At 38.4% G+C, this 14333-nt stretch overlaps 1 protein-coding gene across 5 annotated transcripts in view; it reads right to left on the minus strand.

The window, feature by feature from the left end:
* Window positions 1-14333, minus strand: part of GRIA4 (glutamate ionotropic receptor AMPA type subunit 4) — a 1206498-nt gene that overhangs the window by 219936 nt on the left and 972229 nt on the right. For 4 of the 5 annotated variants that reach the window (XM_069640740.1, XM_069640738.1, XM_069640737.1 and 1 more), the window contains exon 9: window positions 12552-12662. In XM_069640740.1, coding sequence (XP_069496841.1) covers window positions 12552-12662 — 111 coding nt within the window. Of the gene's footprint in view, window positions 1-10027; window positions 11242-12551; window positions 12663-14333 lie in introns of those variants that run through there. The other variant, XM_069640741.1, reaches the window with a different exon arrangement.

Below are 14333 nucleotides of genomic sequence, written 5' to 3' on the forward strand. Positions count from 1 at the left end.
TAGTGAAAACACATTTGTAAAATATGTACTGGGCCTCCCTTTAACCAACCTTTGCTGTTTCCAATTAATTAAACTCTGCCCATTTGGAAGATACACTAAGACTGGAACCGATTCAGCTCTGGCAAAGAATTTGGAACAATAAAAAAAGGCAGTATTGACAAGATTGATTCTGACCCATTTTTGGGTTTAGAGATAAATGTTCTAACGATCCCGTGGATTGCCTTTATAAAACAATCGTTGGACGAGATTAACCTGAGGATTTATTTTAGCAACCCAACCACTATTACTAGTATTGGGGCCACCAAAGTTAAATCTGACATGTTATTACTATGCATACTCTATAGAAAACATTATGAGCTTCCAAAGCCGACTAATAGATTTCATCCATCGCAGCTTGATGGGTAGCTTCCAGGCTAACTATCCTGGCCTTTAACCCACAGTTGTGCAGGAAATCTAACGCCATACAAATGAGATATTTGGAACCAAAATGATAACAAAAGGGATTGAGGTATATCTAAATAATTACAGTAAGGACAGAATGTGGGTTGGGGGTTCGTTTTAGATGATTTGCTTGGACAAATAAGATAGTGTTATCTCTGAATAATCTTGCATTTGTGTCTATACCCTTTTTTTGCATTTTGCAACCTCAACTTTCGATGACAAATGTTGTTTGCAACATGCAACACCTGTACTTCTACCACCCATCCCCACCGACTTCATTACACAATTAAAGCCAGCACCTGTGCATGTGCACCAGAAATCCGGTCTACAGGAGGGAATTTCATGAGTTACTTGAGCAATGAATAATTTTTTCTGCATCCCGCTGAATCCTTAAAAGAGTACCTCCTCCTTTTGCCACAAAATGTACGCACTGTCAAGCATTACATATCAGTTCCACCTGGGTATTTATCACCCTATTAAGTTAAATTTGTTTGTATTTTTAGCAGGTATTTGTTTGAAATAGCCTCCTTCTTCATGTCTCGTTTGTGGGGATTCAACGAATCTGTGAGAATGGAAAGGTCCTGTGCACTCCCCAACCTTCCCATATCATTTTATGCTACATTGGAAACAGGAATTGCATTTCAATGCATCCTATCTGTGGAGTTTGAATCTCACTGTTCAAGGATACGTGGGAATTTTGCTCTTGGAGAATCCAAGTGTAGGCATAAATCAATAACAGTATGTATGTAGAAGAATACTAGAAGGAAGACTTGGTGAGAAACTAGCTTCATTGAGAGCAACTACCTGTTGTCGGGCCAGATCACCTCCAAATCCAGCTAGGGGTATGCGGCAAGAAGAGAGGAGGACAGGTCCCCCCATTCTGAGAGAAAGAGGGAAGTTGGTCATGGGGGCCTGTAGATGGTAGCAAGAGTAAGATAAAAGGTAGGCTGGACAGAAAGCCTGCAGACTAGGCTTTCAAAGGATGAGTAGGTTTGAGTTGTGATGGTGGAGGCAGCAACCCACTCAGGGAAAATCAGAGCCACTCTGCCCCTAAGCCGTCACAGGCCTAGTATTGGACAGGATCTTGTAGCCCTCAGGAAAAAGAGTGTCAAAAGCAGCGACGGAGCTGGCCTTGAACCACATCCCAGTGAGCACAAGGATGTCAAGGTCAAGGTCTTCAAGGAGGAGACAGATGTCAGAGGAGTGTTTGATAGCAGAGCGAGAGTTGAGGGAAGCTAAGTGAAACTGGTTTCCCCCTTTAACTGATTTGGCATAAGGGTGGGGTGTGTAGGATTGTTTAGCATGTTTTGGGAGCACAGAGCACAGCACCACTGCACAGGATCAATGTATAGCATGTTTTTGAAGTGCAGCACCACTGCATGGGTTTGGTGCATTGCTATAAGGTGGTACAGTAAGGCATGTGTTGCCAGTGTAACATGGACATGTAAATGAAAACAGGCTATGCAGTCAAAAACGATTTATACATATAAAATGCAAATAATTATTTTTCACAGTTAAAAGCATATATTTTTTTTACCTGAAATTCCTCTGCTGCAGGAGACACATTTGAGGATTAATGAACTAACCTCATTAACAATAAACTAACATGCTAACTCATTAATAAAATAATGTGTTCTCCAGTGCAAAATGGATGGAAAAGACAGGCTCTGAAAGTCATTTTAAACGCGCATCCATATATTTTATTTTCTCTGTGCTGCACTGTCCACAGTATTTGCAGGAAGCAAAGGCTTGAATAGCAGGAAATCAGTTTTGTTACAGTTGCTTACTGTAAAAGATTTCTATTGTGTGCAGGAGGAGGATAGGACATAGGGGATTCTTATTGGACAAGCATCATATTAGAGGCTGTAACCAGGTTTTCATGTAGAATCTGGGGGAAGGAGAGAGGCAGAAGACCTTTCACACAGCTGGGAGAAAGACCTGGCTGGTGGCTGAGTTCCTGATTGAAAAAGCAGATCCCAGCTGCACTGCTGCAGAGACTGGGAATCCCGGACAATAATCCCCAGTTTGAGTAACGGCAGATGCCTGTTCTCACTGGGGGTGCTTGAAGAGGGAATTGCCACATCCAGAAGGCGACCAGCCGAAGAATTTCACATGCTGAACAGATTAGGTAATTATACATTGTAAAGTACGGGGGCAGTGTGCGTGAATGCGAAACTATTCAGTCAGTGTAGAAGAAAGAATTCCAGTGTCTTATCAACAGGTTTAATGTTGCGACTGTTCTCGTCGCCCTCTTCTCATTTTGTTACAGATAATGTTGACTGTGCTATTTCATTTATCTCTGTAAAAAGAGTAAGATCGTGTTAAATGCAATTTTTATATTACACAAAAATATCTGAAACAGAAGGGTAGTGTGTTTTATTTTCTCTTTCCTTTGTGCATTTACCATTACAGTGCTGATGATGTGGGGAGAGGTTTAGACAGTGCAATTGTCATTTTTAAGCCAGCTAAAAATAAGACTTAGCGGTAGCTGTGTGCATGATTCCATTTAGTATATAAGTGTATGTTTCTGAACGGAATATAATAATAATATAATGAAATAGACTACTGCTGGAGGTACATGAGTCAGCAGAAAGAGAGGCCCTGGACATAGTTCACCGATGTAGATAAATTGGTGATAAATGCCGCATGTTAGCTCGCTGCCGTAGATAAGACAGCGAGGACAGCCCATGGTGGCACTCCAATTGAAAATGTGGTGTTCCTGAAATGTAAGCCTGAGGCCTCTCTAGTGATCACACGAACAAACTAAGCAAAAATAAGGGGTTCTGGATATTGGGGCCACATATAAAACAAAGGAATTATGCTCAGCAGAAATACCACCAATAACGCATACCAACATAATGTATACCACTAAATGTATCAGTGTGCTGAAATAATGTATGTATACTGTAGTACTATATACCAAATCTAATCTGAATGCAAAGAGTGATTATTACTGAATTATTTTCATTTTGGCGGTAAGAAAATACGGCTAGGCCCCAAATCTACACAAAATACCCAACAGGTGCCACCAGTGGGGGGGCAGAGGGAAAGAAGAAAGGAGGGGTGGTGAGAGAGGGGGGAGTTGAAGAGAGATGGAAGACGTCTGTCAAGAAGGAGGAGGTTAGGCTGGGAGCCCTGAGCTATGATAGTGCCATCGTGATAGACATTAATGGTGCATTTGGAAGATGCAAAGTGAGCCATAATTAAATTATATGGATTGCAAATAAAATGTAATCTTCATCTTCTTTCATTTATTTTCAGAATATCTTAAATAAAATTAGCACCCAGGTATCAATGACGAAATTCAGAAAGCCAAACAGGATCCCACCCTTCCAGATTTGTATTCAAGATTGCATGAGTAGCTCTTACACTTGTTTTGCATCTTGCTATTGCTCCCCTCTTACTGCTTGCCTTCTTTTTCACAACCGCTGTGTGCCTCCTGCTCCCCTTTGGGCGCTACCCAGGACAGCCTGGACACTGAAAACAGACCATTGTCCCAAGGTCACCAAGCACCTGTTGCTAGGCGGTCATATTGGATTTTTTTGTATCAATGTTAGTGACATTGCCTAGCAGTATTTGCGCAACAAGGTTAATAACCTCATTGCCTGGAAATGCTGGGTAATAAGGAGGCTATATGCCCTATGCCCTCTTTATGTGCCTGCACTTTTCTCGGGTCCATAACTCACACCTCTGAGCACATAACTCCCTGTGGTATGACGTCCATTTATCAACAGACATTTTTCTATGGGTTTTTTGTCAAATTCCTTTCTCTTGAATACACCCATCGAAAAAATAGGTGGCATGGAGAAGGGTATATGGGGGTTGGGGGTCAGGAATAATATTATATTTATAGGGGAGGTGGGGTTGAGGCAGATCCCCCAAAAAAGAAAACAAATGTTTTCAATGGGTTTAAAAATATTATAATAATTCTGGCTAAAAAATCATCAGAAAAATGACTTGATAAATGAACATAGAACCCTTCCTGTATTGCCTGGGGCTCCGGGCAATATTGATTGATCATAAGTCTTCAATTCTTAGAAGAAAACTATTCCACGTATCATGGAAGTTCCGCTTGCAAGTGCAAATGGTATTTCTGCCCACGCGTTACAATATTGAACTTACATAAATGTGTAAAATGCCTTGCAGCAAACAAGCAAAAAACGTAAGATGTAACAAGTAATCTCCAGAGAAATGCAAGGAATTATGAATTGATGAACCTTATTTCAATCAGTTCAATATGGAATGTCACTTATGTGAAAGAAATTATGTAAACGTTTAAAATATGATGGAGGGCAGAGCAGAGAAGATCTTCGGTAAAGCTCAATTAAGGAAACATCCAATTAAGATAATTTGGCAAAAGTGTTAAGTAAGAGACCACTGAGCCTGAGGGATGATTGACTAAATAATGGTTCTGTTGCTTCATCTGCCATTGTTTCTTTTATATTACGTATAAACCAAGGGTTTATACAGAACTATATTACTGGGTGTAAGTAGGACTTAAAGAAGACTAGGAAAAATGGTTAAGTTGCTAGAATAATTCAGTTTTGTATGACATATGTACATTTTGTTATGAAATTGCTTTAAATCATACTTTTAAATTTGGTATTGAATAATCGTATGACCTTGTTTTTTAAATTTCTTTTTATCTTTTAATTCATTGATGTTGTTCATTTTCCTGTGTAACTTTTGATGTTGATGTATGAACTTGAATGGATAACATTTTATTCACAATAAAATGATAAACCAACCAACCAAACCAAATTATGTGCATATTGATAATAGTGCTTGTGGATAGCTTGCTTTTTTGAAATTTGCAATCACAAAGAGACATCAGCTGGCGTAATTTGCATGCTTAACTCACTACTTGTGATTCACTCTCAGTTTTCGACAGATACCCAAAGCTAAGGGCTACAAACAAGTTACTGCTTATTGCTTACTTATTATGAATCAACCTGCCGAGGTCATTTTCGCGCAAATAAAGAGAAAATCTTGAATGCCTTTATTTTGATTTGATTACTAAAATGTATCTGGAAAAATGTATTACACTTAGAAATAAATCTTCCAGACAGAGCACGACTTGACAGTACATTGTATACCTCCCCATTCTTTTAAAAAAGTTAAATTATATGAAAATGGAGTTCAGGAATAATTCATGATGTTGAATCACAATGAGCAAGGGATGATGTTGAGCTTAATTTGTTACTGAACATGTTCTAATGGTTCCATGTCTTAAAATCGTGGGAAAAATGCCCGTTTATACAAAATATTGCGGCAAAAATGCTGTGGTTTTGCTGCCACAATCATGTAAAGGATGCGGGGGACACACCCGCAACCCCTGGACCCATGCAACCCCCATTCCCCTTAAATGGTGTAATGGGGTACACCTTTACCAGGTTAAAGCTCAGCATTTTTGCCGTGATTTTTTATAGCAGCGACATTTTTGCCGCAATTGTATTACCTGATACCGTTCTAACATTAGGCATGTGAATAAGATGATTTCATAAGGCATTTTGGAGTGAATTACAGATTGGATTTAGAAGTATCCATTCTTGATGTTCTTGGTTCATGACATGTTCCCATGTGTCTGAGTATCAGATATTCATATGTAAAAGACATTGGAAATGCTTTGTGAATCGGGCACTGTATATATTTTCTCCTATGAAAGGAATTAAAACATACAACAATTTCCAACAAATCTCTCCATGAACTATATTGCAGTATTTTTTTTTATTTGAATACTACATCTGGCTATATAACATCCCCTGTAACATTATTCCCATCGCATTTCTGTTACTTCTGCATACCATCAATACAAGAGATGCATTAACTCCTGATGGGACTATATCATACACTCTTTGCTTGTAATCTGCAGCACCTGTTAGTGAGTTTTGTTTGTATCACTTTTGTTTATCTGCAAAATCGGGTAAATCATCCACAGAGCTCAATGCAGGATTAGCCCAAATCTAGCTTTCATATTGGTTGTGCACAGCCCTTTTGAGACGCTGCTCCTGGCCATTCAACAGGATGAAAAAACCTGCAACTTCATGTGCTGGCCCTGGCCACAGGTACACTGCATGATAGACTTGGACCAGTGTTTGAGCATTGTGTGGGCCTCATCACCTTTGGATGGCCTCATCAACTGAGTGACCCCAAAATCAACTGGGTCCCAAGATTATATCTGCCCCACTATTGTTCCCATTCTTTTAATACATTCAGAAAATTGTACATTTCAAACCTGTCAAATGTATTTACTACATATTTATTATCTTGCTTTTTGCTAGTTTTATTTCATGTGTTTTTATATAATCTAATGTTTTGGACATGGGAAATAAGCCATGAAAGCAGCTAACACATTTAGCAATCTAATTGAAAAGTACCAAAGTTCCAAAAACAGCTGTTTTTGGGACATTGGCACTTTTCAATAAATAAAAAGCACGAGATGCTTTGGCATTGGGGTGAAAAAACAATTAACTTTCATTCTCTTTTTCTATCCACTCTTAGATAGGCGGCTCAACAGCACAGACACATCATATCTCCAATTTGTGTAGGGACAGATGAAACCTTTTCTGTCCAGTTTTTGGTGTACCTAGCACAACCCGATTCAATGAATACCGCAGGGAGCAGTGAGCATGTACAGCGGTTTTATTCTAATTATTTCTGTTCCCTAGCTTCATATGGTACAGTGAGTTTGCTAAATGTTTTAGTTGCCTTTATGGTGTTGGGGTGTTGGGATTGGCTGCCCATCCTTTCGTGTTAACATTTATAGCTCGGGCATAACCCATTAGGTTTTTGTGAGCATCCCCACCCCCTTGGGTTTCAGAGTCCATGGAAAATAAGCACCTGAAATAAGCACTGACACATGTGTATGAATGTGTGCAGTGTTACTTGTTTATTATTTGCATTTGTCCTCTCCTTTTTTTGCAGCACATCTTGAATGCATGGGGTATACTCTATTGGTATGTACTACATACAGCACAAACAAAAAATCTACAGTACACTTATTAATTAACCACCACTCCACACTCTCTACCGCCTGATTCAAAACAGGTTTTCTGCTCTTGCTCGCCGCCTTCCCCGAGCCATTGTCATCTAACAGCAAAAGGATCGCATGTGAAAAGGTGCAGGCAGCAGACACCTGGTAAGTGCCCTAGGTGTAAACAAGCACTCTGCAGGAGGTTACCGTCACACCACACAGCCACCAAAACCCACAATTCAAAGATACTGTATGAAGCGCATGAAAGTAGAAAAGCCAGCCCAAACCATAGCACACATGTCAATAAGAATTTCACAATCAGCAGACACCATAATGGATATTATTTTAACCAAAGACTGGTTGCCCAAAGGGAGCAGATCACATTCAAACTTTTATTCTGCACATAAAAATGTCTAGCATAAACAGCACCTCTTTACCTTCAGAATAAAATTATATGCTAGCCCGCTACACCCGCCCTAAAATCAGAATAGGCCTATGCACTGTGGGTTTGTAGGACCACCTCTAAGACAAAGGGTACAGATGTTTCTTGTTCCTAGTATGTGCCTCCGGACCAACCTTAGACATTTACAAAGGCAAACCTGTCATATAAATTAGGGTCAAACTGAAATCGTACTGCTTCTAAAATGCTTACACTCTCTCTTTTATCCGTCCACGTGCATGAAAGCCATAAAGACAATCTCACCTTATGGTGCAGCTCTGTGCCCTTTTTTAGCACATTGTTAACGACCTGTATTTGTCCTCAATTGATAAGTTGCCGCTCCGTGCCATTTTTAACATCATTAATTCCCTACACTACTTATTGTAGGACCTGTGACTCATGTCAAAAGTAGGACCTGTGACTCATGTTGAAATGATGACCGTTGGAGTCTCCCATGACTGATTAAAACTTTTACATCGGCAAACGCAATAGGTCTAAGGATCCTCCCATTGATGGTGAGCATATGCCCAGCCCAGTAGGGCATTTTTTAATTGTACACTGACAATTCCATTTATCTCTCTATCTAGTTTTTCTTTTAAATCTAATCACAGCAGCTATGTGTAGATTGGTTTGCTTGTGGCTTTGGATAATCACTATATACTATTAGAAATGCCCATATAGAAACTGGTTGTTGCCTTGGGGCTATGTTATTTTATACAAATGGTGACTCACAGTCTATGATAAATGAGTAAATGTGCACTAGATACAGACTGCGGTGTTGAATTGAGAGCTTTACAATTCTGATTATATTTCCTTTGTATTCTCTACATTATAGTTCTTTTGTATGATTTATGGCTCATGAAGAAGAGAATTGGTATCTCGAAATGCGTCAGCCATCTACAATGAATTCAACCTTCTCTACTATTTGCGTTTGGAATAAACAACACTTGTTGTAATATTTATACATCTGATTGTATTATTAGAAAGGGCCAAACGTGCCTTCAAATTGTAAATTCCTACTTTGAATCATGAATAAGTTGTTCTGAACTAATGTTTAGGCGTCACATTGACGCAAGTTAAAGGTGTGCAGGGACGGGAGGGTTCCATTTTGGATCCTCTTTTTCTCACTTAATCTCACCTACATGCACTATGACAAATAATGACTTTCTTTACAAAATAACCAAGTCCCCATCAGAATCCCTCCAATCAATTCTGACCTGTACTGACGTTAACCCCTCTCTTTATACTAAGGCATCATATAAACCTCACTGTATCCCTCTTGACACTAATTGACTTCACTACTGTTCACCCATTTTTCTCTCTGCTGCCAAGAGGCTATTAAGTTATGCGGTGTGAGTTATAAAAGCCAAATAAGCAGGAATTATTTTCCTAAATTAAGATTTTAGCTAAGCCTTTAGTTTGACTTTGTCATGGTTTATACAGATATGTTTCCAAGCACAACAAACCTGATGCATAAATATTCCCGTCAGTGTAAAACAAAGGCGAAGGATGAACTATAGAGATGTGTGTGTGTTAAGACATGTAGGGACCGATTCATGGAATATTTGACCGGTTCAAAGTGAGTTTACACTGCTGAAAAGTAACTTTGCACTGCCGCCACAAACCCTGATTCATGGAACTGTGCAAAGTGTATTTTTGCCGTTCAAAGTCTGGGCAAAGTCATGACTGTGCAGTGATTTTGACCGGACTTTGCATGGCAAAAATGCACTTTGCACAGTTCCATGAGTCAGGGTTTGTGTCGGTAGTGCAAAGTCACTTTTCAGCAGTGCAAATTCACTTTGAAACAGGCAAATATTGCATGAATCGGGCCCGTAATGTAATACAAACAGCACATAATGATATTTTAAAAACTTTCCATGTAATGTTCTACTTATTCAAAAGAATGCGGTAATCCATTTTAGAAAACTGGGAAACAGCTATGCTTTTCAAAACATGGCTTATCAAAGAAGAAAAGCATATACTTTTACATCCAACAAGCATATTTATTATAATACAGAATTGTGTGTCAAAAATGTTGTCATTGCACTAGCACAAATCCGGCATCTGCACGTAGGTACCAAATACAATATAAGTCTTTACAATGGATCACACTGTACTTTGATATTTGGAGCACTTTCCATTATTTGTTTTTATTGAAAACTCAAATACCATACTTATTTCATTCAATTTATAATCTTTTATTTTTGTATGTTAAAGTTAAGCATTACACGCACAATGATGCAAAACGCTACATAAGGAACTGCTGTGCACAGCTAAGAAAGTGAACTTCCACAAAAGAAAATGTGCATGCGAAACAATCTAAATGCTTTTGGCATATTTTACCCCAAAATGGTAAGAAATCAAAAGTGCCCTGTTTTGGGTCACACCATTTGCTAACATTCTTTCATACAATAGTAACTTATTATTTTGTGTTAAAATATTATTTGTCAAAACTTGGATAATGACAAATGTCACATTTAAAAGTACTTCTGCTACCATTTGGTAAGGATATTAATTCAAATTTCCTTCAATATGAAGTGGACAATGCAGCGTTCTTCTTAATATTGTGTGACAAGATGGTCTTTGAAAGTCAACACAAAGATGCATAATCACAATTTAGCATAACATAGAAATGCAGTCTGATCAGTTTTTAGTGGCTATCAAAAAGTTACAAATATTTTAGTCTATTTTATTGGATTCATCTGAAATTCACAATTCATTTCAAAGTCATCTGGCATTAATAATCCATTTTAAAGTTTAACAGCACAACATTAACATTGCAAAGTCATTTTAACCAGAGGCATTTTGCAAACTGCCGTGCTTTTTCCATTTCAATATTGCTCTTGGCCAAAGAAACTTATATAACCAATGCCATTTTTAAATTGGAAAAAGCTTCTTCAAAATTACCACGTTGATTTATTTAGTACACCAAATAGTTCTCTGCAATCTACACACAAAGGCATACATTTTCAAGATGTTTCATAATGTAATCCATTAAAAGGTGAAATAGAAAACAAATTCATACTTCTTACTTGTTCCTCCTAACTTTGGAGCAGGTCCTTTATTTACACTCGTCATGCACATGAGCCTCAATGAAAGATATCAGGATGAAGATGCATAGGTAAACATTAGCCAAAAGCCGCAAATGCAACCACCGTAGGTGTTGGCTGCTCATCTGTTCTATGTAATTTGGAATGGTTCTGGGTGCTTACTGTCAATGGTTCAATGCCTGGTCATGCAGTCAAGAGGACAGTAATTCATATGAAAAATGAGGATAAAATAACTACAATGCAGATTAATACTTGAGCCAGACCAAGGACTGTTCGCAGGATCTTGGAAATCGTTTCTTTCTTGGTCAATTTCTTAATATAGGATTCTTCATCAGAGGCTGAAAAGAGGAGGACTGTACTGAAGTATGAGTTTCTATTACTGTTTCTTTCAGGAAAAATAAATATATTTATATCCCATAATATGCCCCATGCAAGTACGAAGCAAACACTTGGTTTAGATGATATTTTCTGAATTACATGTGCCTAGTTTACATTGTATATGGGCAGACATCACTCAGCTCTTGTATGCACATTCAGGACTATAATGGGCATAATGTATTTCTTTTCAGGGTTTACACTTTGCAGTTTACATTTCTTTGATTGCACCTCTGAAAAGTATAGTAGACTCAAGGCCCTGATTCACAGAACGTTTTCCAATGGGGTTTTGCCATCATCAAACACGTCTGTGAATTAGGCCGTGAATGTTTTCTCATCTCATGTCAGACAAAATTTCCTTTTAGAGTGGGTCAAATGCTCTCTCCCAAGCATAACGTCCAGAGAAAAAAAGCAAGAGACCAATGTGTGAACTTCTAAAGACATACAGCTAAATGACACTCTTTGCTAATATGTGTTGACATGAGTATTTAAGAGGCAGGTCTGACTTGAAAGGAAGGAAACAAAACACTGCTAAACCTCTTTGTCAATTAGATGTTCTGTGTATTCATTTAAGCCAGTTTATTTGGAGTTTAGTTTACTTTATGACATGAAAAAACATCTTCAACCTAGTTTATAAAAAGAAGTAGAAGTAAAGTAATACAAATGGGTTATTAACATGTGGAACCCTATTAAGAATATAGTATGTGGTGATTTCACATATCAGCAGTCAGTTGAACGGTTATAGGAATGACAACAATTCCCAAAGCATTTATAATTATTTTCCTTCCTTTTGATCTTTTGCCTATAATAGACCACATCACAACTATCATGAAATAAATGAATGTAGTTTGAAATGCTTTTGCGAATTTCTGTTTAAAACATTAAAAAGTGCATACATATAACAAATACAATGACTTTCATGGCAGACAAGGGTTCTTTCTTTTTCTTCTTGCTTTAGTAAGTTGCATGGAGCCCTTTTCGTTGTCTTAGCAATGACATTTAAAATCCCCAGAGACAGTATTTTGTTTAACCTCCAGAAATATTCAAGGTGGTAACAAAAAAATACATTTTGAAAAAAAAATACCCAAAATAACATTATTTTTCGAAGTGTGTTCTGCAGTATTTTAGAAAAGAACTGAATAGATTTCAGTAACCATTTTACTGATTGGTGTAGTTTGCATCATCCCCTTGATCTCAAGGACACTTAATCAGAGAGTACCCATAGGGGAATATATATAGAGCATGTTAAAATAAGTCCGAGGAAAAGACTTACCAATATTGTTGTTACAACTACAGTTCTGTTTTCAATGGCAGAAGTGCCATTCCCAGGCACTGGCTCAGCCTGAATCAAAACAAGCTTATCCATGTCATTCCAGAAACCAACCTAGAACAGAAAAAGACAACATTTGAGCAAGTTCTTCTATAAGAAAAATGCTATATAAATGAATGTTTAAACATGATATGGTGGCTAGGGACAACACTGGGCTCGTCCCCTGAGGCGGTTCAGAGCATGTCCGGGGGCTAGAGACTCTTGAAAAATGGAGTGTAATTATTGCTTGTAATATAAAAATACATACTTCTGGCATTTGAGGTGACCCGGAAACAATATTTGTCTTCTAGGGTGGCCCCCAGCAGAAAAGGTTTGAATACCACTGTGTTAGGGTATGTGCGAATCGCACACATGTGGAAACATGTGGGACTCGGTCTGCTGGGAGACGATTTCAAAGCATACTCCTGGAAGTGCTTATCATGAATTACTCTGTAGAAGGAACGCTTGCAACTCTGCATTCATAGAGGAAAAACATAGTCTGTGGAGGTTTGATGAATTAGCCAAAACAGGCGCTTTATATTCCAAACCTACCGATATCTTTTACAGCAATAGGCATAATTCACAAAGCATTTGTATGTCCATGAAACCATTAGTGGCTCGAAAGATTAATGTTTTGTGCCTATAGCAAATTGCACCCAATGCCCAAAACTGAGGAAAAGGCCATTTATAACCAGCACAAGGAGGAAAATGGCTACATGCAATTTAGTGAGGGTGTGCTTTCAGGCCTTCCCATTCTGCACATGAAAGAATGAGTGCACCTAGGGGATTGTCAATGGATGGACAATGCAAATATGGCTCTCACCATGGTGCAAACCAATTCACGCAAAAAAAGGACCTTGCTCTTCTAGCTTTCTGTCCCTGTGGTAAGAGGAAGTTGCATGTGCCAAGTCTGTGATTTTTCTGAGTCTCCATTGCAGTGATAGAAATCTGGATGAGCACAATTAATGCTTTGTGAACCAGACCATATATATATATATATATATATATATATATATATATATATATATATATATATATATATATATATATATATATATATAATATATTTTCAATGAAAACACTTTATTAAAGGGACTTTATGGTTACAAGTAAAACCGAAAAAACTCAGAAATTCGCCAGTTATGGTAAACTAAGCAACCATAACTTGCACCACCACCGTGCACTGCTAAGACTAACACCCAGGACATCAAAGATGACATCAGAAATGTCATTGATGACATCACTGATGTCATTTTGGACCTTCTGGACAGTGCCATGTGACCATGCGCTTGCGTGCGGCATGATGACGTGTCGATAAACGTGTTTGAACTTCATGTTGGGTCCTTGCTTCGAGGACAGTTCGGAACTGAATTTTCTACTGATCTAGTAATTTTCAAGCTCAAAATGTACCCTTGCACAGCTCCTACACCTATTCTTACTCATTATCCATTAACAATCTAGTACAAAGCACATACTTGGAGGAATAGTAGCAAAATTGCTATTTATCTTAAAAATGGCATTAGCTATTGCCATCCCTCATCCACAAGAGCCACCACCACCTGGAGGACCCACACAACAAAAAAGTGCAGTATCTCCAAAGACAATGAAGAGGACCAAAAAGATGAGGTAGAGGAAGTGCCTACCTCTAGCACACAGAGAGAATCATGGGTGTGGCAGTTCTTTACCACTGTTGGGAATGTACCAAAGGCTAAAGCTCGCGGACTCCCTGCACATTACTCCTACAGG

Source organism: Ambystoma mexicanum, chromosome 7q (genome assembly GCF_040938575.1).
Source record: "Ambystoma mexicanum isolate Mex_15411 chromosome 7q, UKY_AmexF1_1, whole genome shotgun sequence".
NCBI classification, from domain to species: Eukaryota; Metazoa; Chordata; class Amphibia; order Caudata; family Ambystomatidae; genus Ambystoma; species Ambystoma mexicanum.